The sequence below is a fragment of the Thermobia domestica genome, chromosome 1, assembly GCF_964235325.1.
Source record: "Thermobia domestica chromosome 1, izTheDome1.hap1.1, whole genome shotgun sequence".
Lineage (NCBI taxonomy): Eukaryota > Metazoa > Arthropoda > Insecta > Zygentoma > Lepismatidae > Thermobia > Thermobia domestica.
In genome coordinates, this window is record NC_137454.1 from 360,827,474 (window position 1) to 360,853,862 (window position 26,389).

Consider the following 26,389-nt stretch of genomic DNA (forward strand, 5'->3'; position numbering starts at 1 on the left):
GTCCACTACTCAAGCTGGCGTTTAACTAAAACAATGTACATTTGTCTATATTCAATTTGACAACTTGTGGAATGTTTACCGTTTTAGAGCGAGAGAAATGAACCACTATAATTGGCTGAACGTGCTGTTGCCATAGAAACAGTTCTTCTTCCTTGATTATTATGACCACGTGCAGGAAGGAAATAACAGGGGAAAGCAACTATCAGAAGGGACAAGTTGCATCAAATGCACTGTATGTAATGAATTGCAACACAGATCTTGTGGTAAAAGTAACAAGTGCATGATTCATTTTATATACCGTGTACGAAACTGTCGTTGCATTAGTCACATAATGTATTTAGTTATCCTTCTTTAGTACATAAAGGAGTTATTTAGATTTTGTAGTATATTGGATTTATCATAAATCTATAAACTTGCATAAAAATAAGTAATACATTATTAAATTTATGAACGATTGATTATACGTATAATGAACACCTATACGTAAATTTTGCCACTCAATATATTAATTTACTACGTAGAGGCAGTATTATATTAAGTAATATTTAAATTTTCTTTTAAATATCTTTACATTCGACATGGTTTTCCATTCACGTGGCAAGTGATGGCAATACAAACAGTAGGTCATTTCAGGTTTTGTATTGGAAGTGGAAAAAGGCAAACTACATAATTACTTTCGCATTTTTCATTAATATATTACCAAACGACTGATTAATATATGTGTAAACTCAATGTGTTCAATTAACCCTTTTTCCAACTTTGTTATATTATATGTTAGCCTTGTTAAATTATTTTTATTTTTGTTTCATAAGAATGAACATTTTTTTTTTAATTCAGAAGAGCACAAAATTGTTTTATACAAGAAAAGCAATGGTACGATATTGAATGTCCTAAATAACAAGAATTTGTCCTCCAGAGTTTCGTTATGGTGCTAAATGTCTTATCCGCTTGCGTCACCATCATTGTTTTTTCTGCTAAGAACGCGTTTGCCTTAATTACTAGCAAGTCATAATATGAAATATGTATGAATTTATATATAGGGTGTTTCAATATCCAAGTTTCAGACTCCTGCGATACTTCTGCAACAATTTCTATAAAGGTAATTGGTGAGAACTTCAAATTATATGCCCGTAGAAAAACTCCCTCTATAAAAATTGTTGTGTGAGTATCGCAGGATTCTGAACCATGCAGTTTTGGATAGCGCACATATTAGTTCCTAAGTGAAGTCTTGACCCAACTACGGTAGGTCCCATAGTTTTGGAGCTACGGACCTTTAAAGTTAATTTATTCATGTTTTCAGCAGCCTTATAACTCCGAAAGGAAGCATTTGTGCGCCCTTGTTGGTCTATACCTTTTGTCTTATTCTTGGTGTCAGGAATCACCTAAGAAATGTTGTCGGTGTTGTTTTGAAACACCCTGTATAAATATTTTCTCCTACAATTTCAATACACTGGTACTTTGCAATAATAATACTTTATTGTAATTCAGTTAAATAAAAGCATATGTCAAAAATCTTTCTGAATTTTCTTGTATTTGCTTTTTTAATTTAAATTTTCTAATCAGTACCAACTAGGCGCGACATAGAGATATAGTTTAACATAGGATTCGAATATCATACGAGGTGTATTCAAAAACTATCGAACCTTATTTTTTTCCGCTTAAACCACAGAAGCCCTTGAGACTTTCTTTAGTGTAGATGTAGAGGGGACACGCATGCGCAGTTGTGAATTTTTTCCCGCCCGCTGAAAGCGTCAGTCACTTGCAGTCGGCCAATGAGTGAAGACGTGTGCTGAGCGGTCGTTGGATTTCAGTTATTTTGTAAAATGACAGAAAAACTTGAGCAGCAATATTGAATCAAATTTTGCCAAAAGCTTGGCGATTCTCAAGCGGAAACCATTCCATTGGATCGGTACATTCAATTGTGAACAAAAATTTGGGCATGAGGAGAGTGTTCGCGAAATTTGATTCAGGATTTCATCGCTAAACACAAGATTCCTGTGTATCGTCATGCCGTGTGACTCGTTATATGGAATGCGACGGCATGATTGCTCACCGTTCCAAAAATTGCGTTCCAGACCAGAAGTGTTTCTAACAATGGTGGGAGCGCTAGAAGTGTGTGCATTACTGTACAAAGGAGACTATTTTGAAGGGGATTAGTGTTTCGGATTTCCAAATTAATAAATATATTTTTGCTAATCAAAGGTTCGATACTTTTTGAACACACGTTGTATATTCCAACTGGAATAGTAGAAAAGGACGCAAACTCAAATCATTTTCTCAAAGAAGAACTCGCATGAAACAGTTGATAATAAAGTGATATATACATATACTGTGTATTCTCAAAAAAAAAAAAAAAAAAAAATCACATTCTCTTTAGTTCAGAATTGCATACATCAATACTCGTTAAAGTTACTGAGAAACTAAAATGTGTGTAAAGTACCGGTTTCTTCTTCTGAGTATAAAAAGTTAATTAAATAGTGTAGCTAGACTTATTTCTCTATATTTGGCAGTGAAATGTAATTATGTAAATCCACTTACAGTAAGTTCTATATGTTTTGAAAGAAGCTAAAAGAAATTCTTGTGTATTTTAGTAGTAAGGGAATATTTACCTTGCTAATATAAATAATAACATTGATACACCCATGTAGGCTGCCATCATATAGATCCAAACCTCCATAGAAAAGGGAGACATAAATGAAAATAAGCTCGGTGGTTCCTTTGTTGGTTTTCTGTACAAAATACTGATACCTGTAATGGTAAAAATTAAATCGTTAAAAAATAAAGTAAAACGATTGTGTGTCCTTATGGATAAACTATTTTATTTAACTTTCTAAACAAAAAAAGTTTCACCTTTATTACTGCAGTAAAACAGTATAGGCCTACTTCATAAAACTCCTGGCCCTAATTCTAACTTAAACCAAAATTTAAATTTTTTTTCTATATACAGTACATAATCAGTTGTAGAAATGAGATATTATGCATAATTAATCTATACTCTTTAACTTTATATAGTTAAGAGCAGGGCCATATTTAACATATTTGCCACCTCAGGCCATTATAAAACTTGATACCAATATTTACAGCCAAAATTCTGTAATTTCCGGAACTGGACTATCGAAAAAAGCTCCGAGAAAATTTACCGCCTCCCAATAATTGCCGCCCAGAGCTATGGCCCAGGGAGGCCCATATTTAAATACGATCCTGATTGAAAGAATAACATAACTGGAAAATGCTAATGAAAATTACGATCAGTGGCATGTTTAGATAGGCTAAAGGGCTCAAGTCCCCACTCCCCGAAATAAATTTGTTATATGCACAACTTCATTAAAATTTGTCGGCACTCAACAGGAAAGATATGAGCGCTTATTCACGTGTTGTGCATAGCCCCGCCCCGAAACAAAATCCTAAATACGCCACTGATTACGATATATGCGTATATAAGTATATATAAGGTTGAATGTAAAAGTTCTTTTCGAATATTGACAGTTTAAAATCCTGGTATTTTACTGTTAACAATGTTTATATTTGTTCCACGTTTTATTATATTATTTATTTCTAGATTTATTTCCTCATACAGTATAATGGAATTTTATTATATTAGTTATTTCTAGATTTATTTCCGTATAATGGAGTTTTATCATATTAGTTTTTTTTTTTTTTTCAATTGTGATTATTTTATTTTACTAAAATTTTAAACTAAAGATTTGTTCCACGTTATAGTAAATATAAAGATTTCGAATTAAATGAAGCTGTACAAAATCATAATACGTGTAGAAGAAATGAATTTCACATTGTTCAACACAGAAGCAATATGCATGAGAAAGATATAACCTATACAAGTAAGAAACTTAAAAACAAGATATTTTATTTATTTATTTAGGCAAAATTAATTAATGACAATGAAAACATTCTGGAAATAAGCTTATGATATAAATACTCATCAACAATAAGGTACCGGTAATAAATAAATCAAACAATACGTGGATTTCCTATTCATTTTTGAAAAAGAACTACATTTTAGGCATGTGATACTGTGATGCAGTTTTTACTAATGTAATGAGCTATTTCTAAGGAAGATTCTTACCTATAATAATAAAAAGTATTTAAGTTATGTTGATAATAATTAATCCTTACGTATTTCTTCAAGTATATTTCGTAGGGAGATCCACATTATGGGGAGTTAGTATCTTACCTTTAAATTAGGTGCAGTAAGATTTAACTATGCTTACAACTTGATTAGAAAATAAATATCATGTGCATAGACTAAGGATTCAGTAAAGAAAACTGAACACTTACCTAAATTCATAAAAGGCATAGTAAAATCTACTGCACTTTCTCGTTCAGATGTAATTGTCAGGTCGGTTATAGCCAAATCAGCCGTCTGAAACAGATAAAATAACACTATATGAATATGTGAGTATTGTATAGGGTATAATGAAACACAGTGAAGTCCCGGTAATCTGAACACGTTTAATCCGAACAGGTCCGGGAGGAAAATTTTATTTATCTCTTTATTTGTGGTGAAAATACGCAGTTTTAAGAAATTAATTAGTAAAAGGATGAAAATGGGTGCATGTTTCCGTAAGAAACAAGTAAATTTTCGTTAAAAATAGTTTTTTTTTAAATACCTGTATTTAGGCCTTAAGCCACATTTTGAAATAGAATACAGTGTACTTACTGTACAGTATTGAAACTTATAAGTTTAGTATGAGTGAAATATAGTAGAATAAGTACTGCATTGTAACATAAAACTGAACGTACAATACTGGTAGTGTACAGTACTAGTATTGTACTAGCATCTACGATAGTACGATAGTATTGTACTGGTATTACTTGATATAAGACATGAACTCAGTTATTGTCTTTTTGTCGCAGTGAAGAGAGTCCATTGGACAACGTGTAGTTTCGCCATCGTCTCAAACTACTGTACATACTGTACTTGAAAAAATAAAAGCATCAAGTTTTCCCAACATTTTAAATATTTTTCCAATACAGTACATATGTATTTGAGAACCGGATCCTGAGAAGAATATTCGGACCCAAGAGGAACGGGAATGGGGAATGGCGGAAACTTCATAACGAGGAACTACATAATTTATACGGTTTAACGAACATTGTTAGGGTCGTCAAGTCTAGGAGACTTAGGTGGGCAGGTCATGTAGCTAGAATGGAAGAAAGTAGAAACGCTTTGAAAATCTTGACTGGAAGACCAATCAGACAAGGAACCATTAGGAAGACCTAGGCGCAGATGGTAGGACAATATTAAGATGGATCTCGTAGAGACCGGAATACAAAGTAGAAACTGGATCCAGTTGGCTAAGGATAGAAGTCAGTGGAGAGCTTTTGTGAACGCGGCATTGAACCTCCGGGTTTCATAGGCCATAGAGTTAGTTAGTTAGTTATTTAGTACAGTACATATACTGTTGTCGGAAAACGTGTTTCTAAATACTATACGCTATATATTACAACACAACAGACTCGTTCACCCGTTTCAAACCGCGATTTTACTGTTATTCCGGCTAATCCGAACATGCTCCGGTCCCAATTAGTTCGCATTAGCGGGACTCCACTGTACAATATCCGAAACTGTACCTCTCAAATTATTTACTTACGCTCTCAAATATTTAACTTCCAACTTAAGTATCACAAATACTGAGTAAAAATGAAAAACTGTAATTGATAAAAGGAACTGAAAAAGTGAACTAAATAATAACGAATGCGCCATTGTTTTTAATCTATTCCGAAACTATTTCGTTGGACATTACTATTATTGATTTTAAAAAGGCTTACGACTCGGTTAGGAGAGAAACATTGTACAACACTCTTACAAAATTTGGAATACCGAAAAAGATAATTAGATTAATTAAGATGTGTTTAAATGAATGCCAAAGTAAAGTCCGGGTAGGAAAATTTTTAATCACGACCTTTCACGTCGAGAATGGCCTGAAGCAAGAAGATGCGTTGTCGCCATTATTATTCAACTTTCTGCTGGAATACGGTATAAGGAGAATCAAAGATAGCAACCAGAGCCTAGAGTTGAACGGTATTCACCAGGTTATGGCATATGCTGATGATGTAAATTTAATACGGGATGATAGGAGAACAATAGAAAGAAATGCAGAGGTCTTATTAAACGCTTGCAGAGACATGGGTTTAGAAGAAAACGCAGAGAAAACTAAATACATGGAAGTTCATCAAGATCGTAATACTTCGAATTATGGATGCGTTAAAATATCAAATAACATTTTTGATAAAGTGAATACTTTCACATATCTAGGATCAATATTAACAGATGAAAACCATATTCACGAAGAAATTAAATGTCGACTAAAAGCAGAGAATTCGTGCTATTATTAGGTTCAAAACCTTCTGTCGTCGTAAATTCTGTCGAGGAATTTAAAGGTTAAAATATGTAAAACCATAATCACGCCTGTTGTTCTGTATAGTTGCGAAACATTTTCGCTTACTTTAAGGGAAGAACTAGACTGAAACTATTTCAGAATAAAATCCTGAGACTAATATTCGGACCCAAGAGGAACGGGAATGGAGAATGTCGGAAACTTCATAACGAGGAACTACATAATTTATACGGTTTACCAAACATTGTTAGGGTCATCAAATCTAGAAAGCTCCGGTATGCAGAATGTAACCAGGATGGAAGAAAGTAGGAACGCTTTCAAAGTCTTGACTGAAAGACCAATCGGAAAACGACCATTTGGAAGACCTAGGTATAGATGGGAGAAAAATATTAAGATGGATCTCGCAGAATTAGGAATACAAAGTAGAAACTGGATCCATTTGGCTAAGGATAGAAGTCAATGGAGAACTTTTGTGGACGCGCCATTCAAGCTCAGGGTTCATAGAGTTAGTTACTATCGTTATTCTCAATCTGCAAATATTCATGCGTGTAGTACACACATCCTTATTTTACATGTTGTTCTACGCACTACAATTGTTTAATTCTGTTAAGTGTATAGAGTTGTTCCAACAAATAATAGGTTCAGTAAATTGAGTGATTATTCACATTATACAATTAATGCAACAGCACTACGCACTTGCCAGAACTAGCAAAAATGCACTTTATTTTTGTTATTAACAGCAACCCAAAGTTAGTAGTCTGACTTATTATATACATTACAGAAAATTTTTAAAACTGACTTCCATTTGACCAGTGGCCATTCAATTTATGATAAAGTTAAATGTAGTTAAATGTTTTGTCAAAAGAGTCAACATTATATAATGTCTATTGCCACTAGATTACAAAACCTTAAGGGATCGCGGTGGCTCAGTGGTAGAGCGTTCATCTCTGGTGCATGAGGTCCTTGGTTCCATCCCAGCTCGCGCCAAGTGAGCTTTGTGGTGGACAAACACCGTGTGCGTGGGTTTTCTCGGGGTTCTTCCGTTTCCTCCCATTTTCTTATTTAAACCATGTAATCTATTTCTCATCATCACCGTCTCCTTCAGCATAGTCGGCATAACCATGGGTTGTAAAACTTAAATATTTTATTTTCATTTAATTTTTATAAAAGCTTAGGTTAAATTTATTCTTTATATAACACCAGTGAGAAAAGTTATATGTGTGGTTTCTTTTTGCTTAATTATGACCAAAAATGCAAGTAATATTTTACCAAAAATGCCTATTTTGTATTTTAACCTAGTTTCATACATAATAAAAAACAATGAATCAAAGTAATATATTTTCATGATTGAGTACGATTTCTACACAACAGAAGCCTAAATTTTCCGTGAACTATAGTAGTAAATTGATCACAGCAAACTTTTAAAGTTTTAAAATCAACCTAAATGCACAAATGGAAAACCAGAATCAAATATTTCATAACTCTGTTTTCTCGGTTGAGCGCTGTAAAATTTGTTCCTAATCCCAAAGAAAACATATAAATGAAAATTCAAAAAAAAAAAAAAAAAGAAGTACAAAAAAATGAAAGAGTTCAAATATAAGCAGATATTTCTTGATGATTTTGAGTTTAACGTCCTTTTCAGCAGCAAGGTTATATGAGACGGGCCTTACTGATTAACGTGGAATCCAAATCATATGAGCTCCGGCCGGGAATGGAACCCGGGTCTTCCACGCTAAAGGCGCGTACGCTAGCCTCTTAGCTATGAACGAGCTCTGCAGATATTTCTATCTAGTAGAAAACGTACTACCAAAAATAAATGCGTGAGGATATGTATCTTAGATGTTATTTGTGAGAGGGAATCGAGGATTTTTTTTTTTTGTTTGTTTGTTTATTTATTTCCTTGTTTTTTTTCTGACTACTTTCTCATGAAGAAAATATACTTACTTGAATTAATGATGTTACTTTTTGTTCAATAATAGTTTAGAGTTTCTACGAAATAACTAATGCTGTATGAGTCGCAAGATATAGACAATATCATTATTTCTGTACTTCAAAATTGAAATTAATGCTGTTAAAATTTCGAATATTAATTACCAAGTTACTCACTGATCGTTGTAACAATTTATTTGAATTAATGAATAACTATGAGTAACCAAGACTTGAATAATTGTTGGATCATTTTAAATGATGCAGAAACGATCAGACTGACCCAATAAATTCTGAAATTTGGCACTAGCAAATTTATAAGACGTACAATACTTGACGTTCAAGAGAATGTAATGTGTAGAACACGAGTACTGGTGTGAGTTGTGCTGCACTGCATATTAGATGGAAATTATGAAGATGCAAATCCAAACTATAGCACAGTGTTGCCACACTTGGTACAATTGTACCAAATTCAGCCCCTTTTGTCATTCATCGGCCCGTTGGTGTCACGCATGGCATTTTCAGCCCTTTTGTGAAAAAGTTGGTACAATTCTACCCAATTCAGCACCATTTAACAAAAACTTGTCACATTTTCAAAAGTGTCAGCAAGACTTTTCCTACATCTCCTCATCCTGTGTATTGGACTCTTGAAACCTAAAAACTTAAGGAGGACCGATCCTCATTCTGTCGTGAAATAATCGAGAATAAGGTACAATAATTTATATTTTAATGTTTTATTATAACATTCTGTTTACACACGAATTCGGAGATGATTGATTTCTTCCTCGTCTATATTGTCTTCATATATGGTCATAATACCGTTTTGGTTTATTGGTCACTCTGAAAGAGAGGCGCATTTGGTTTCCTTACAATACATACCGAAGATAACTGTTTTTCCTTTTAAGTTAAGGCCTCTGTTATAGTTCCTACCTGCCAGAAAAGTTCCATCTACTTCCACGGTTGGTTCTCCTATTTAGATGTTTTTAAAATGTAATTTTTAAAAAGAGCCCTTTCTTGATTTGGACTCTTGGAAGACGGCGGGGGGGGGGGGTATAAAACTTCATCTCTTTTAGTTTCGTGTTATAAAGCCATGTATTGCACTGGTATAAAATAATGAATTCATCCCTTTTGGTGTCAATTTGGTACTACTTTTCAGCCAACACTGCTATAGCATCACATTGATTTTGTTTGTTTGTTTATTTGGGACTACTCATCTTATATATAAAAATGAATGTTTGTGGGTTTGTCCGGTAAACACACCCCGTTAATTTGGCGTACTTCAAAGTGATTTTATCAGAAAGAAAGTAGTTTGAAAGAGAACAAAACAATATAGAAATTTTTGTTCGTATCGTAAAAAGGGGGGAAAGGAGTTTTCAACAAAGGAAAAGAAGTGGTTCAAAAATTTATGTTAAAAAAAATAGAATATCTCACGAATTTCTCGTGAGAGGAAAATGAAACTCGGTATGTAACCTCATTTCTACAAATTAGTTGACACACATATGACTTACAATCTGGAATATATATATATATATAGCCTACACATAGTTTTTTGGGCTCGCTGAGATGAATAGTGACATTTTCGATGGCATCTAAGTTGCAAAGTTTAGCCCCATCGGCGTGGGGTGGGAATGAAAAGTAAAATTTCCAAAATGTCCAATATTAGTGTCGAATCCAGTTTTCGATATCACTAAGCTGATTAGTGGTAGTCCTGACTACATTAACCCAATGCACAGTCAAGAACGTGCATGTCAGCTGACCCGGGAATGGACACAGACAACATTGAAGGTTAGATATTTACCTTCTGACAGACGCAACGCGTAAAGGTTGCTCTTCGTTCTTTATTCTACTCAGTTATTTATTTTCAAATAATGTACACAAACATTATTCTTCCTGTGCAACGCGAGCTAGTAACTTAAATGGAGATAAAATCTGACGAAACTAGATACTTATTGATTGGCGGATTGAGTTGGAATTCAGTGTCCCTTTCAGCAGCGAGACTATGCGAGAAGTAGACCTACACCTTAACCAATTACATGAGCTTTCGCCGAGCAAATACTTATCAATGAGCGAATTTATTGTCAACAAAGATGTACACTGTTACAAATACAAGAAGTAAAGAAGATTTCTACTTGCATACGCACAGAATAAACATATACATGGTGTTTCAAAACAACACCAACAGAGTCTGGAAGGTGATTCTTAGCACCAAGATAAGACAAAAAGTATAGACCAACCTGTTTGCAGAAATCCGTCATTTCGGAGTTATAGGCTGCCGAAAATACGAAAAAATGAACTTTAAAGTTCCATAGCTCCAATACTATGGGATCTACCGTAGTTGAGTAAACACTTCACTTAGGAACTGATATGTGCACTATGCAAAAATATATGCTTCAGAATCCTGCGGTACTCACGTAACAATTTTTGTAGAGGCAGTTTGGCTGCAGGCATATTAATTTGAAGTACTCACCAACTACCTCTATAAAAATTGCTGTGGAAGTACCACAGGATTCTGAGACATGGATATTTGGATAGGGCACATACTAATTCCTAAATGAAATCTTTATACGACTACAGTAGGTCCCATAGTATTGGAGCTATGGATTTTTAAAACTCATTTTTTTCATGTTTTCGGCAGCTTATAGCTCCAAAAGGAAGCATTTATGTACCCAGGTTGGTCCCTACTTTTTGTCTTATCTTTGGTGTCAGGAATAACCTCCCAAATGTTGTCGGAGTTCTTTGGAAATATCCTGTATAACGACTTACCCAGATGAAAAGTCTGATCGTATTTTTGAATTTCAGATATGGTAACCCTAAATTAGGGAAAATTGCAAATATATTTTTGTCTTAATAAGACACAAAGATAATGGAAATTTCCAAAACTATAACACAGATTAGTAATACTAATGTCTAATTTGATCAGAGTTTATTTTCATTTAAGGTAGATTTTATATATACAAAACACAAATCAGTTTATAAATTACAAATCGTCTTTCTCACCACAACGGTTGGTGGACAACATGATAATTTTAAAACTTTTCTCTCTTGGGAGAGGTGTTTTATACTTTGATAAGGTCTCTTCTTCGTAACTGCATCTAGATATTCTATCCTTGGTCTTATTCTTCCTGGTATTCCTTCTGTCTTTCTCTCTATCAACACGGTGATCCAATTGAAGTGCCGAATAAGAAAGCCAAGCATTGTGTTTCTTCTTTCTCCTATTATCTTCATGATCTGTTGTCCTTCATTAGCTTCCTTTAGTACGCCTTCATTCCTTTTTCTTTCGGTCCATTATATACGCATCATTCTGCTTCAACATTACATTTCAAATGCTTCCAGCTTGGATATTTCAGTTTCTCTCAACTCCGTGTCTCTGATCCGTAAAGAGCTACGCTCCATACCAGGGCCTTAATAAATCGTTTACGAATGTCCAACGACACATTTTCTGATGTTAGCTGTCCTCTTTTCCTATTGAATGCTTGTTAAGCCTATACTATTCTGAAACTTACGTTTTTTTCACTTCTTTCGTCCAAAGATATTAGACTTGCTAAATAGGGGAATGTCTTAACGTCTTCGATTTTCTCTCCCTCTAGCCATACGTTTGCCCCTTCTTGTCCTGCTTTTGTGCACTTTATCACTTTGGTTTTCTTCTTATTTATCTTCATTTGGCATGTTTCTTCCAGTAGATCGTTCAAATTTGAAAGTGCTTCCTCAAATCCTTTTCGTTCTCCATGTTTTTTTAAATAGCACATAAAAATTACAAATAAATTTATAAGTTTGGAAGAAGGAAATGTCAATATGCGTGATTTAAATTGTTTTGGTTTTCTATACGCGATATTCTTGATTTAGTTCTCAATAGGGCCAGATGTGATTTGGATCCTACAGTAAAGCCAAGATATTAAGAACGAATGTTACATTTCAATCTATTGACCACAATTTTCCTGAAACTAAACACAACAACACACTGAGCATGGCTGTTATATGAAATGCACAACCACATAAGAGTTTCAACACAATAACTATGTCTTCATCAGATTTCCACTCCTTCTGGCTACTTGGAAGTTTTCACCTATTATATACTTCGCGGAGATCAACTTTTAATTATCCTTTGTCCCTTCATTAAAAAGTAACACTTGTGTTATTCACTTTCACTTGTACAGCCGCGCACTTGTCCAATTAAAAATATACGTTTTTGCTGGATACATTCTTGTCCTCTAATTATCCTTGTTATGTTCCTTTATTATTTTTTTCTTTCTTTCTTCTTTCTTTTCCTTCCTTCTTCTCCCATTCTTTATTTATTGCGAATCCTGCATTCCAATTCATCACCTTGTCTCCTGTCTTCATAATTTCCCTGGTTTCTTTCAGTTTTCTCAGCAAGTTCTATACCTCTGCTCCTTCCTACGTTATACTGTAGTTTGTCTCTTTCTGATGATTATATATTGCGTTGTTGTTCTTTTAAGATCTTACGTCATCTTTGTGCTGTTTTATCCTTTCTTTCATCCTCTTTTTCTTTCTCCTATGTAAATTTTGCTACACTCCGCGCATCCCACTCTGTATATTACCCACCTTTGATCTTTTTTTCCACTATTGCTTTTCTCTTAGTTTATATAATGAATGACCAACTCCCAAGTAGGAGTGGAGTGGAAGTCTGATGAAGACACAGTTATTGTGTTGAAACAGTTACGTGATTGTGTGTTTTATATATATTATCACATAGCTTTGCTCAGTGTGTTGTTGTTCTGTTTAGTTTGGCAATGAGGAAACAGGACCTGATAGAATAATTTACCTTAAGCGCTAACGCTATTGTTGAATTTATCCAAAACCATGTCTACATTGTAAGTGTACTTACCCCTTCCAAAAGTTCCTTAATCATGCCTGTCCATTGTTTCGTTTTGTTATCCCAATTTCCGTATCTTTTATCATCCACCTCTTTAAAAGTGTAGTTAAAACCTAAAATCTGAGATATTTCATGAATTAACTCAATGGCATAGCCTTCATAACGGTCATTTCCGGTTAGCATAGTGCTGGCTTCTTTCACCATACAGTAAGGATCACTCTGGAATGATTGAAAGTATACGGTTAGAGATAATTTATTTTCGTTAGTAACAGTGATCAACTAAAAGTGCATGACACTCATTAATAGTGTCATATCAAATGTTGCTGATCTTAGCTTTAGAATTACGTATAACTTAAATAGAAATGAAATCAGACCAAAGCAAATATTTAATGTCACTATTTCATATTGCAGTTTCGGCAGTATATCATTGCCTTAAACAGAAATGTTATCTGATACATGATGCAGTTTCGGCAATATATCATTGCCTTAATCGGAAACGTTATCTGATACATGATGAAGTTTCGGCAACATATCATTGTCTTAGTCAGAAACGTTACCTGATACATAATTCAGTTTCGCCGATATAACATTGCCTTAATTAGAAACGTTACCTGGTACACGATGCAGTTTCGGCAATATATATATCATTTCTTTAATCAGAAACGTTATCTGATACATGATACAGTTTCCTTAATATATCATTGCCTTAATCAGAAACGTTACCTGGTACACGATGCAGTTTCGGCAATATATATCATTTCTTGAATCAGAAACGTTATCTGATACATGATACTGTTTCCTTAATATATCATTGTCTTAATCAGAAACGTTATCTGACACATGATGCAGTTTCTGCAATACCGTATATCCACTCCTTTATCAGACACATTATCTCAACTTTATTCACTTTATCTTCTTTTCTTCTTCAGAGCCTAGCTTCTTTCCTCTTTCTCTCTTGTAATTTCCTGTCTTCCACTCGTCATACTTTTTTTTACTTTACTTGCAATGATGTGTCTCTACTTTATTCACTTTTTTCCTTCTTTTGTTTTCCCCATTCTAGCTTCTTTCCTTTCTCTTGTAATCTTCCTTTCTCCTACTCCTCAGTTTCTCCCTTTGCTTGCGATAATGTGTCTTCTATACTTTATTTACTTTTTCATTCACTTCATCTTCTTCATTCTAGGCAGCTTCTTTCTTGTAATCTCCCTCTCCTACTCTTCAAACACTCTTCTCTTTGATTGCGATAATATATCTGATGAAGACAATGATGCCGAAACAGTAGCATAGATGTAGATTAGTAATAATACGAATTTGCCTTGATCAGATTTTTTTTTTTTTTTTTAATATCGAATTATCAAATAATGTTTAGGGACAAATGCACTCTTATCGAATACCGTTCTAAAATTTACAATTGTCACCAAATAAATTGTTAAATTGTTAAATGTTCGATTTTATGTTCTTGAGTATGCTTTCTTATTAATATATTATACCTATCTATCTAATATATTGTCACGGACGCTCATCGATATCATCGTTAAACTTTGTCCGTGATTGTACTTTTAGTTCAATATTCTTCAAAGGACATTCAACGAACAGCGAAAGGAAATGATGGATATTTCAAAATCAAATTGTGTTTAATTAATGAATTCTTTATCTGTAAAACTGCTATGTAATTCTGTCTTTGAAATTGTTGCCAAGCACTGAAGTCACCTAGCTTTCACAATTCAACATGTAAGATCCATGCATTGACAAATATGATGACATAAGTGAATTTCAGAGGTTCACGTCTTCGCGTATTCCACCACGAGTACAGGAAGTTCCATAACTTCGTCTCGAGTCGAGGAACAAAACTACTGGACTTTTCCAAAGTCAGGAGTAGTAGCTTCGAAGACCCATCAGGAGGAACACCTAGTTACTAGTGTGAATCATATTGTTCATCTAGACGACATCAATAAGAAAAGGTATGTTTCATATTTGTCAATGCCTAGTCATGAGTCAGAGCTTGGGAAGTTTCAAATAGACGCTACTGATCAAAACTACACACATTAAAAACATTCCCCACAGATCCTATTCTTTTATTTCAACCGAAATGATTAATGACGAATCTATTGGTGTACAAAATTATCGATGTCTAGATTATTAAGAAAGTTTTGGTTATTGCTATGACACCTCTTGCATACGTCCCGTTCTATGTAGATCATAGATAACTCATAGCATAATTGAAAGTGACTATGTGACGTCTTGAACCATCCGACCAATCTCGATCAAATTTTCAACATGAAGTTCGGCCCTGCAATGGTTTTTATCATTTCACTTTGACCGTGCAACTTAGTGGAGTGGGAGGGGGATATATTTAAGAATGATAGAAAATGGCCTATGTTAGAGTTGGATCCATAATTTTCGGGATCGCTGAGATGAACAGTCACACTTCCGATGCCGTTTAAATCCAAATTCAGCCCCGCAACTTGTGGAAAGGTGATATATATATATATATAAAATGGAAAATGGCCGATATCAGTGTTGATTACATAGTTTTCGGGGTGGCTGAGACGAACAGTGACACTCCAGATGCCTTTTAAATCCAAAGTCAACCCCCATTGAGCTTTAAGTAAAAAATAAAACATATTCTCCACATGTGAAGAACGGGCAATCTGTCAGTATAATATATTCTGAAATGTTAATTTTGAGATGCCTAGTTTCGGGTATACAAGTTTGCTTGATTTTGGTTTGTAATAAGCATATATCATTAACAAAATAAAGACGAACTTTATTTCTTGCTTTGTTCGTTCCAAATAAATTCTTGTCTTGACTTGCAAAAATAACATATTATTAACACTTCTGATCTCTTCTGATAGATACATTTACATCCAAAACGTTTTTGACTTTTTTTTTTTAATTCACCAGAATTTTAACTTCTAACATTTAAACACACACACACACACACACACACACACACACACACTTAAAAGTTACGTGCCATGTAATAAGATTTATGAATATTATTCATAGATCTTATTATGAAAAAAAGTACTTCTTCAGCGTGCTTAATTGTTTCACGTTAAATACATAAACTGTCAACGTGCATTACATTATCAGTTTGCTGAGTGATTCGCAATTCAAGTCCGTTAGCAATTAGGGATAGAATCATATCTTATTATTGAATTACAAACTTACCGCATATCTTGTACTCTACAAGATGGAGACAGAAAACTTCACCATCGTGTCTTTTATGCAACAACAAATTTTCTTTAGATGCACTGAGGAAGAGGTGAGAAATGCTTCGAAACGGTTTGTTTTTCTGGACGTACGAGAAACTGCTTTTATTTACTGTTATTAGATATGTATTCCTTCGTACTAATTAGTAATTATCACATGCAATTGGTGTTCCTTTATTTATGTACTTACTTCATCTTCATTTTAACACTGTCAAAGTAAACTTTCATTCCGTAAACGACTTTATAAAGGTTCTCAAGGGTTAGGACCCAAAAAACTAATATAAAGATTTCATTTGTTTATTCTCCCTTTCAGCATCGGATCTACACCAACTGTAATATTCTCCATTATACCAGCTCCACCTATTTATACGAGGGTCTTTCAATAAGTCCTTAGAAAATCCGAAAGATGACTCTCGTAGTATCGAAAAAAGTTTAGTTTTAGTAAGCGTCATTCCTCACTAGACTGTTGTTAAGATGTCAGCTATATCTGTCACGTGGTTTCATTGTCATAATCGATTGAAGAAACAAAATTTGTGTTTATTTATAAAAATGGAAAGAAATCAGTTTCGTTCGGTTATTAAACATTTCTATTTAAAAGGTTTAAAACTAAAAGAGATCAAAGCCGAGTTGTATGAAAGTCATGGCATATCTTCTGCTCTGTTTGCGACTGTCTTTAATTGGGTAGATGAGCTAAAACGTGATCGTACATCCACGAATGATGAACATTTGGGACGTCCAGTATAAGTGACATCCTTCGAAATGATTAAAAAAAAAATCTATGATATGGTTTTGAGTGATCGAGGAATCAAAGTGCGGGAAAAAGTTGAGGCATATTACAAGGTACAGTTTTTTTTTTTTTTTTAATTTTGCACGAAAAATTGGGTTTGAAAAAAATCTCAGCAAGATGGTTGCCGCGTTTGTTCTCAGTGAAGAATAAACGCAATCGTGTGATCGATTCGGGGGCACTTTTTCGTCGCAATCTCGATCAGTTTCTGCGTTCGACAAAAAGACATGGATATACTCGGTGGAAAAGACATCGATACACAGAAACATAGGTACAGTCGAAACAGTGGATTTTTAAAGGCGATCCAGCTCCGAATAAGGTGAAAAGAGTAAAACTGGCCGACAAGGTGATAACTTTTTTTTTTTAATGCACGCGGAATCATCTACATCGATTACTTGGAAAAAGAACAAACGATAGATGGAGAGCATTATGTGTCATTATTGTACCGGTTGAGAGAAGAAATCAAGAAGAAACGTCCTCATTTGGCAAAGAAAAAAATTATTCTCCAAGAAGACAAGTTTCAACAGCGAAAATTATGGAATTAAAATTTGAAATATTATAAAATCCATTGTATTAATCAGACTTGGCTCCCACTGACTTTCCTTTTATTTCGAAACTTGAAAAAGTTGCTCGGTGGAGAACAATTCACGTTGAACGAGGAGGTCATCGCCCAAGCAGATGTCTATTTTGAGGACCTTTCGAAATCCAACTTTTAGGACGACTTAAAAAATTAGAGGAACGCTGGTAAAAATGTATCGAGCTAATAGGAGATTATGTTAACCTACCCAGAATGATTTTTTTTTTAAGGACTTATTAAACGATCCTAGTACTACAATTGAAAATACGTAAACAAATCTGTCTGATGAGCCAGATAGTGTCTGGTCAGGCCAAGTGGTTAGTTGACGAAACTGTCACAATACATTAGTTTTACAATAATAAATTGGCTTGGTTTGGTCAGCAATTTGTTTATTTTTAATTAAAGAATTTTATGAGTACAAGTTTTCTAGTTTTTTCGTGAAGAAAGTGTGAAATGCTTATAAATTTTGTACTTACTAGAGCCATGGTTACTATGAAGGTTCTGTTAAACATACTTGATTCTTCTGTAGGGGCTGGTCGAGATGTTCTGGTCATGTTTACTCCCTTGGAAGGATTCCACGTTCCTACTTTCTGTAAACCATCTGTCGAAAGTTCAATTATGTCTAAAGCAAAGTTTGTCCTGAATCCTTGATTATCAAATCGGACCACACCTGTAAGTCCTCGCAGCTCATTCTAAAGAAAGAATACATTTTCAAAATTACTACACTTCACGTAGCAGAATTTAATTTTAATTATGAAAACGATATTTTTCAATAATAAATATAGAAATTCATGTTGATTTTTCGAGACAGTACTTTAAGATCAAATAATTTAGTGCCTTCTTAATTAAGTTAATAAAACATGGAAATTTATCGAAGGATAAAAGTCTGTTCGTACTTCAAAAGTGGTGATTACATGACCATAGTTACTAAGATGTGATTAAATTATTTGTTCAGCACTTTTCGAACACTGCACTTTATCTACACAAGCGATCCATAACTTAAATAAAAAGATTTGAAAAAACTAAGTTCGTAGCGGATCTCCTTACACCAGGTAGACCTAAATTCGTGACTACAGAAGGAAATCTTACGATTGTAGCATAATGTTTCGTACAATCTCATTGAAAGTGACGAAGAATATTTTGAACACTTTATACAGGTAACCTAATTTAATGTACTACAACTTGTTATAATTTCATAGTATCATCATCATCATCATCATCATCATCATAGGTATTCCGCCATTATTGGCAGGTCACTTGCTGCAACTGAGAAGCTTCGATGCTCTACGATCTTCCGCTAACCTCTTCGTCTTCATGTACGATATCTCTGTTTTGATATCGTCCATTAATTGTAGTCTCGTTCGCCCCCTCCCTCTCTTTCCTGCCACCATACCCTCTAGTACATCCTTCATTATACAGTTCCTTCTTATCCAATGTCACAACCAATTTCTCTTCTTCTTCTTAATAATATCTAAAATTGTTCTTTTCTCCTTCACCATTTCTAACACCCTCTCACTTCGTTTTCAGCTTGATCCAACTAATTCTCTCCATTCTTCTCCACATCCACATTTCGAAAGCTTCCAATTATTTTTCATCATTTTTTCGTAATGTCCATGTTTCTGACCCATAATACTCCATACGAAATATTTTATAATTCTTTTTCTCAACCCTTTATTCAAGATTCCACAAAATAGTCTTTTTCTTCCTCCTAAAGGCTTCTTTCGCCATTCCTATCCTTCCTTTTATTTCACGTTTAGATTTCATATCATTACTAATAATTCTACCCAGGTATCGAAAACTAGTCACCTGTTCTATTTTCTCCCCTTCTACCAGGTTATCACAAAATAAGTATCGCTGTTCAGAGAACTCTGGAGACGTAACCACTTGACAGAATGCAACCAAACTTGGTAAGAGTATATTTGGGAACATGCAGAAGCAATTGGTGTAGAAAACAAAATTAGTTCCAATTTTCGCCACCAGAGGTAATTGTGGCGCTGTACAACGCCAAGTAAGTGCAGTGTGAAAGAAAAACGACACTAGTGATGCTAAATGATAAGAAAAACTATAACTACCTCTCCTGTGGGTCTCGTGGCATTGATTGCCAATGCCATTAATACTCTGTGGTCAGTGGCGGAGGCGGATTTATGGGGGCTTTTGAGCTGAAGCGTTCCCTTAAAATTCTTGGATATCTTACAAAAATGAAGTTAAATATTAGTCTTTCCTATGCTCATAAACTGCAAGCTCCTCACAGAATTCGAGGAAAAGCTTAGTGTCAAATCTCACTTCCAGAGCCTATTGTGTTGCTGTTCAGTGTTAAGTTCGGTAAGTGCAGTATGGAAAACAAATTATATTATTGATGTTGAATGAAAGAAAATCATAATTACGTCCCCTGTGCGACGCGTGGCATTGATTTAATAACCCTGTGGTGTAGTGATGTGTTCGGGCGATGATGGTTATGTGGAATTCTGTCCGAAAGCAGGTCTTTGACGTGAAGGTCCCTGGCAAGGAAAACCCATGGCGACTAGTACTGTATGAGATTATGATGACGTTCTAAGGACGGAACTACAGGTTAATATGGAATTCGACTCATGTGTCTTCACCGGAATCGATTCCGGGACCTCTTGCTCACAACGCAAAGAGTGTGGGAAGAAATAAAAAGCAAACATAGGATATTAGCAAGGTCAGAACAGTTCACTTCTGGCACATAGTGGGGCTCGAACCTATATCACTGAAACACATGCAAGCATGAGTAAGCACCTGACTTGTCGTGTAGTTCAAGATCAGGTTACGAATGGGGTACCAAGAGAGCAACCATGGTATTGAAGTTACCAGAAAGATCCTTGTTAGTAATACTTTACTATACGTTGAACAATAATGCTGGTACCATTCGTGAATATCTCCGATGATAAGAGTTACGTTTTGGTCCCATTACATAATGTGCGTTAAAAAAAATGGTGAGAAAGATTGAGGAGACCGGTATGTTAGGGTTGAGACCAGGAAGAGCTCGTAAGAGTGCGACACAGAAGGAAGTTCAAAATGTTGCTAGTGCCATCTCGAAGAAATCCGTGAGTAACAGTGGCAAGTGCGAAGGCAGTGTCAAAACATCTGAACATTCCCTATGCAATTGTGTGAACAATTCTTCGCAAAGTGGTATCCTTACAAGGTAACAATAAAACATCAATTGCGTCCCGCAGATGCCGATGCTCGTCCCGGAATTTTAAGGGAAGCTTCAGCCCAAAAGCCCCCATAAATCCGCCACTGACAACAGAGTATTAATAGCATTGGCAATCAATGCCACGAGACCCTCAGTAGAGGTAATTAGAGCCTTTCTTATCAGTTAGCATCACTAGTGTCGTTTTTCTTCCACACTGCACTTACTTGGCGTTGTACAGCCAAAATTGGCGAAAATTGGAACCAATTTTGTTTTCTACACAATCGCTTCTGCATGTTCCGAAGTATACTCCTACCAAGTTTGGTTGCATTCTGTCAAGTGGTTACGTCTCCAGAGTTCTCTGAACAGCGATACTTATTTTATGATAACGTGGTACTTCTATATTTGACATCGACCCCTTCGTTCTGTAATATAATTTCAGCTCAATGCCTATTAAAAACTTCCAAAATTAAAAATAAAAAAAGAAACGAACAGAATGAGGTTCCGTAAACGAACTTTCAAGAAAATGAAAGCTAAAAATGAAAGTGAAAATGTCCAAATACAATAACAAAATAAGGAGCTGCATACAGGTGAAAAGCCAAAAAAGCAGGATATATAAACCATAGAGATGGTAAACAAAGGGGTAATTTTTGGGCAGTCCTTTGACAGTCGCTCCATCAGTTAGGACAACTTAGAGTCAACCATCAGAGCCTCATCAGGATGGACCTTAGCCTGTACCGCTATAACCTTCTGTAAGTACTTATTAATTATGCCGAGAAACAACGCATAATTTCTCGTGCGTGGAGGTCTTCCTCCATGACAGGCAATTTTTTTGTTAAATCTGTAATTTCTATATTATTGTCATGACCTTTCTTATGTACTACATATTATTGTCATAACCTTTTCTTTATGTAATTACCTTCATTAAATTAACAAAATATCATCAAAAATAGTATTATCCTACTACCGAGTATAACAATAAGCTGTCTCCCACAATCACTTATTCCAAATAGAAAACAAAAACCATTATTTTAAGTTACGAAACAGTTCCAATCATTATGGCTTCTGTTTTTGTAACATTTATTTTCATGCCTTATTCTTCATAACTCTTTCTCAAGTTTTCTAATATCTTATTAACTTTCTCTTCAGATTCTGCAACAAGCGCCATATCATAGCATAGTACTTGATCAATAATTCATTTGAAATGCATTTCTCTCAAAGTGACTTATGGTTCAATCTTGTATTATAACTTGAATATTAATAAAAACTAAAGAGGCTCTGCAGATTAGTTGTTTTCGAGTACAGACGCTACGTATCAAGTAGAAACACAGCTTTATCTGGGGTCCAAATCATTTGAGACTCTCTGCCATTTGGCAGTTCTGAAACGTGTATCAGCGGAGTAGAATGAAATCTCGTTCGAGGAAAGATGAACCTGAAGCTTAACTAGATAAAACAACTGCACTCCTTTCAATGACGATTTAATCTTGTATTGAATATTTAAAACTGGAATAGGGGCCGCGGTGGCTCAGTGGTAGAGCGTTCACCTCCGGTGCATCGGGTCCTGGGTTCAAACCCTGCTCCCGCCAAGTGAACTTTGTGGTGGACAAACACCGAGTGCGTGGGTTTTCTCGGGGTTCTCCCACTTTCTTCATTCCACCATTTCATTCATTTCTCATAATCACCGTCTCCTTTAGCCTAACCGGCATAACCGTGGGACGTAAAGCTCAAAGATTTCATTTCATTTTTTTTTTAAACTGGAAATGTACGAATTGTGTTCAAAAAGTATTGAACCTTATTTTTTGCGCGTAAACCAATGAAGCGCGGAGACTTTCTTCAGTGTAGATGTAGAGGGGACACTCACGCGCTGTTCTGGTTCCCCCCTCCCCCCCGCAAAAAGCGTCAGTGGTTGGCAGTCGGCTGAACGAAGACGTGTAGTGAGCAGTCGTCGGATTTTAGCTTTTTGTAAAATGACAGAAAAGTTTGAGCACCGAAATTGCATCAAATTTTGCCAAAAAAAAAAAAAAAAAAAAAAACTTTCAGGTAATACCCAAGTGGAAACCATTCAATCGGATCGGTACATTCAATTCTGAACGAGAATTTGAGAATGAGGAGTGTCCGCGAAATTTAATTCAAATTTCATTGCCAAACACCAACATTCCTATGAATTGTCAGACTCTCTGCCCACCCGATATGGCTCTGTGTGACTTTTGATTATTTTCCAAACTGAAAATGCCACTAAAAAGGGACCCGATTTGAGTCAAGAGAAGACATCACACGGAATGCGACTGCATGGTTGCTCACATTCGAAAAACTGCGTTCCTGAGGTGTTTCCAGCAATTGTGGGAGCGCTGGAAGAAGTGTGCATTATCAAGAGGACTACTTTGAATTAGATTAGTGTTTCAGGTTTCCAAATCAATAAATGTATTTTTGCCAACCAAAGCTTCCATACTTTTTGAACACACCTCGTATATGTATTCAGGGACGTACGCAGAAATTTATTTAGGGAGGGTTTTAAAGCGTTTCGGGGGGGATCCAAATACAATTTAAGGCTAAATTATATGAAAATTTATAAAAATTGCCCCTAAAATTAGACTACATTTACAAAAAACTCGGGGTTTCGGGGCGGTCTGGACTCCCCAGGTCCCACCCCCTGCGTACGCCCCTGTATGTATTAAATACATATGTATAGAGCTAAGGTGTCAATTCGATTAGCAAATGATAAATATATACAGTAATTTTTGTTGATACATTATGGTAATGTATCAACAAAGTAATGTATGGTAAGTACTTTTATGGTAATTTCTTTGTTATTCTGAAATTTCGTTAAATGATCCTTTTACTTTTTTTTTTTTTTTTGGTACACATCTCGCAAAGTAGAGTTAAAGTTGATTTGTCTGACAAATATCTCGTTCATCTGTTATCACTTATTACATGCTGATTTTCTAAATTCCGAATAATATATTCCTTATTTAATATATCAAAATATTAATAGTTCCAATCTGAGTGCAAGTGTGTCTAGAAAGCCTAATGTAAATACATCTTCATAAATAATATTCAGAAATTTCTGAAGTAGTTGTGCTTTGGTACGAAAATAGCGAAAAATAAACTAATAAAGTTTTCAGGATATTTCGGGAAGACTTTTAATGTCTATACCTCCATGTTACCGTCTCCTGTAGAACATAACGAGGATAAGCCAAAAATTATCCGCAATGTAACTATAACTTTTCTTACATTGTCCATGCTGACCCCTGTTCTCGTTATTTTATTGTTATGCTGTTCTGGTCACGCTATGAAAGTTTGATCCTAATTCCTCCATTTGTCTTCCTTTTGTTTTATTTTTATACTGTTCTGGTCACGCTATGACAGTTTGATCCTAATTCCTCCCTTTGTCTTCCTTTTGTTTTATTTTTATGCTGTTCTGGTCACGCTATGACAGCTTGATCCTAATTCCTCCATTTGTCTTCATTTTGTTTTATTGTTATGCTGTTGTGGTCACGCTATGACAGTTTGATCCTAATTCCTCCATTTCTCTTCCTTTTGTTTTATTGTTATGCTGTTCTGGTCACGCTATGAAAGTTTGATCCTAATTCCTCCATTTGTTTTATTGTTATGCTGTTCTGGTCACGCTATGACAGTTTGATCCTAGTTCCTCCATTTGTCGTCCTTTTGTTTTATTGTTATGCTGTTCTGGTCACGTTATGAAAGTTTGATCCTAATTCCTCCATTTGTCTTCCTTTTGTTTTATTGTTATGCTGTTGTGATCACGCTATGACAGTTTGATCCTAATTCCTCCATTTGTCTTCCTTTTGTTGCAGACAGAGTATGGCCGCTTCATTAGAAGTTTATACTAAAGACGAACAACAAGCAGCAATGCGGATTTTGTGGTCGAAAGGTGTATCACGGACCGCAATCCATCAAAGACTTTCGGTACAATACGAGAATAGTGTCTTGCCGTAACGGAGTGTCTACGAATGGATTGAAAAATTCAAAAATGGTTGCACAAGTGTTACGTACGAGGAAGGATGGTCGTCCGGTTCCACACTTGTGCGACCATTTTTGAATTTTTCAATCCATTCGTAGACACTCCGTTACGGCAAGACATTATTCCCGTATTGTACCGAAATTCTTTGATGGATTGCGGTCCCTGATACACCTTTCGACCACAAAAATCGCATTACTGTTTGTTGTTCGTCTTTGGTACAAACTTCTACTGCAGTGGCCATGATCTACTTGCAACAAAAGGAAGACAAATGGAGGAATTAGGATCAAACTTTCATAGCGTGACCACAACAGCATAACAATAAAACAAAAGGAAGACAAATGGAGGAATTAGGATCAAACTTTCATAGCTTGACCACAACAGCATAACAATAAAACAGAAGGAAGACAAATGGAGGAATTAGGATCAAACTGTCATAGCGTGACCAGAACAGCATAACAATAAAACAAAAGGAAGACAAATGGAGGAATTAGGATCAAACTTTCATAGCTTGACCACAACAGCATAACAATAGAATAAACGAGGACAGAGGTCAGCATGAAAAATATAAGAAGAGCTACATTGCGGATAGTTTTTCCCCACCCTCATATATATGAAACTTGTTTCTAAAATACAGACAGAAGGCGGGGAAAATAAATGTAAACTTTTAATTAAATCTTTATTAGATTTACCTTTAAGCAAAAGTAATAAAGCTTCAGAACCCGATTAGTCAGAAGAAGGCAGATTATGAAATTACTACGATTTGGCAACTTCAATATCTTTCAAAGAAATAATAACACTTATATAAGAGTAAAAACTCTTAGAAAATTACATACGACTCTCATGTAATTGATAAGGCTGTTTCCATGTGGCCAGTATTGCTCTGACTCACAATCTAAGTTCTTGATATCTACTTCGTGACCATCATCCAGTTGATGAAGAGCGTGGGCAAATAGATGAACAGCGTCAAATACCATTGCTGACTCAACCTACAGAAAAGAGTGAAAATCCATTTTTAAAAAAAGTTATCATTCACAAAGGTAAAGATAAAGATAAGCTTAATTTGTTAATATATTATTTTTTTTAAAAAAAAGAGCTGATTATTTTACGATAATTTTAGAACTTTTTCAAAATATTGTACGAATAGAAACCTCCGTATTAACATTCTCGTGGTAATTTTGTTTAAAATTAAGTCGTGATTGTGCTATTCTTAATGGTTGTTAATGAGACATCTATTTATGAAATATGGACAAAGTTGGTGTAGCTGTTTTCAAAATAAATCTATCTATATAAATAAACATGAAAGTGAAGAGAATTATTAAGTCACAAACATAATAATTCATGAAACACCCGACTGATCTCGGTCAAATTTTCAACATAGATGAGGTTCGGGTCTGAGATGACGAGATTTTTCTCCGGGGCTTCATGGTGGTTGCTGGTTTTAGCCACAGAGGAAAACTTCCCAAGTTGTGCATAATGTGAAAATTAACGCAGCATACTATACAGCATGTTCTCGAACCATTATACCGGCGGGACATTTCTTCATTGTATGGTGCTGAGGTGTCAAAGC

The 26,389-nt window shown here is 35.1% G+C and overlaps 1 protein-coding gene across 3 annotated transcripts in view; it reads right to left on the reverse strand.

The window, feature by feature from the left end:
• Positions 1 to 26,389, reverse strand: part of LOC145664127 (glutamate receptor ionotropic, kainate 2-like) — a 333,349-nt gene that overhangs the window by 23,355 nt on the left and 283,605 nt on the right. For all 3 annotated transcript variants that reach the window (XM_081730516.1, XM_081730507.1, XM_081730526.1), the window contains 5 exons: positions 25,656 to 25,808; positions 18,166 to 18,381; positions 13,129 to 13,335; positions 4,297 to 4,381; positions 2,610 to 2,748 (listed from right to left, as the gene is read on the reverse strand). In XM_081730516.1, the coding sequence (XP_081586642.1) occupies positions 2,610 to 2,748; positions 4,297 to 4,381; positions 13,129 to 13,335; positions 18,166 to 18,381; positions 25,656 to 25,808 (800 nt within the window). The remainder of the gene's footprint in view (positions 1 to 2,609; positions 2,749 to 4,296; positions 4,382 to 13,128; positions 13,336 to 18,165; positions 18,382 to 25,655; positions 25,809 to 26,389) is intronic.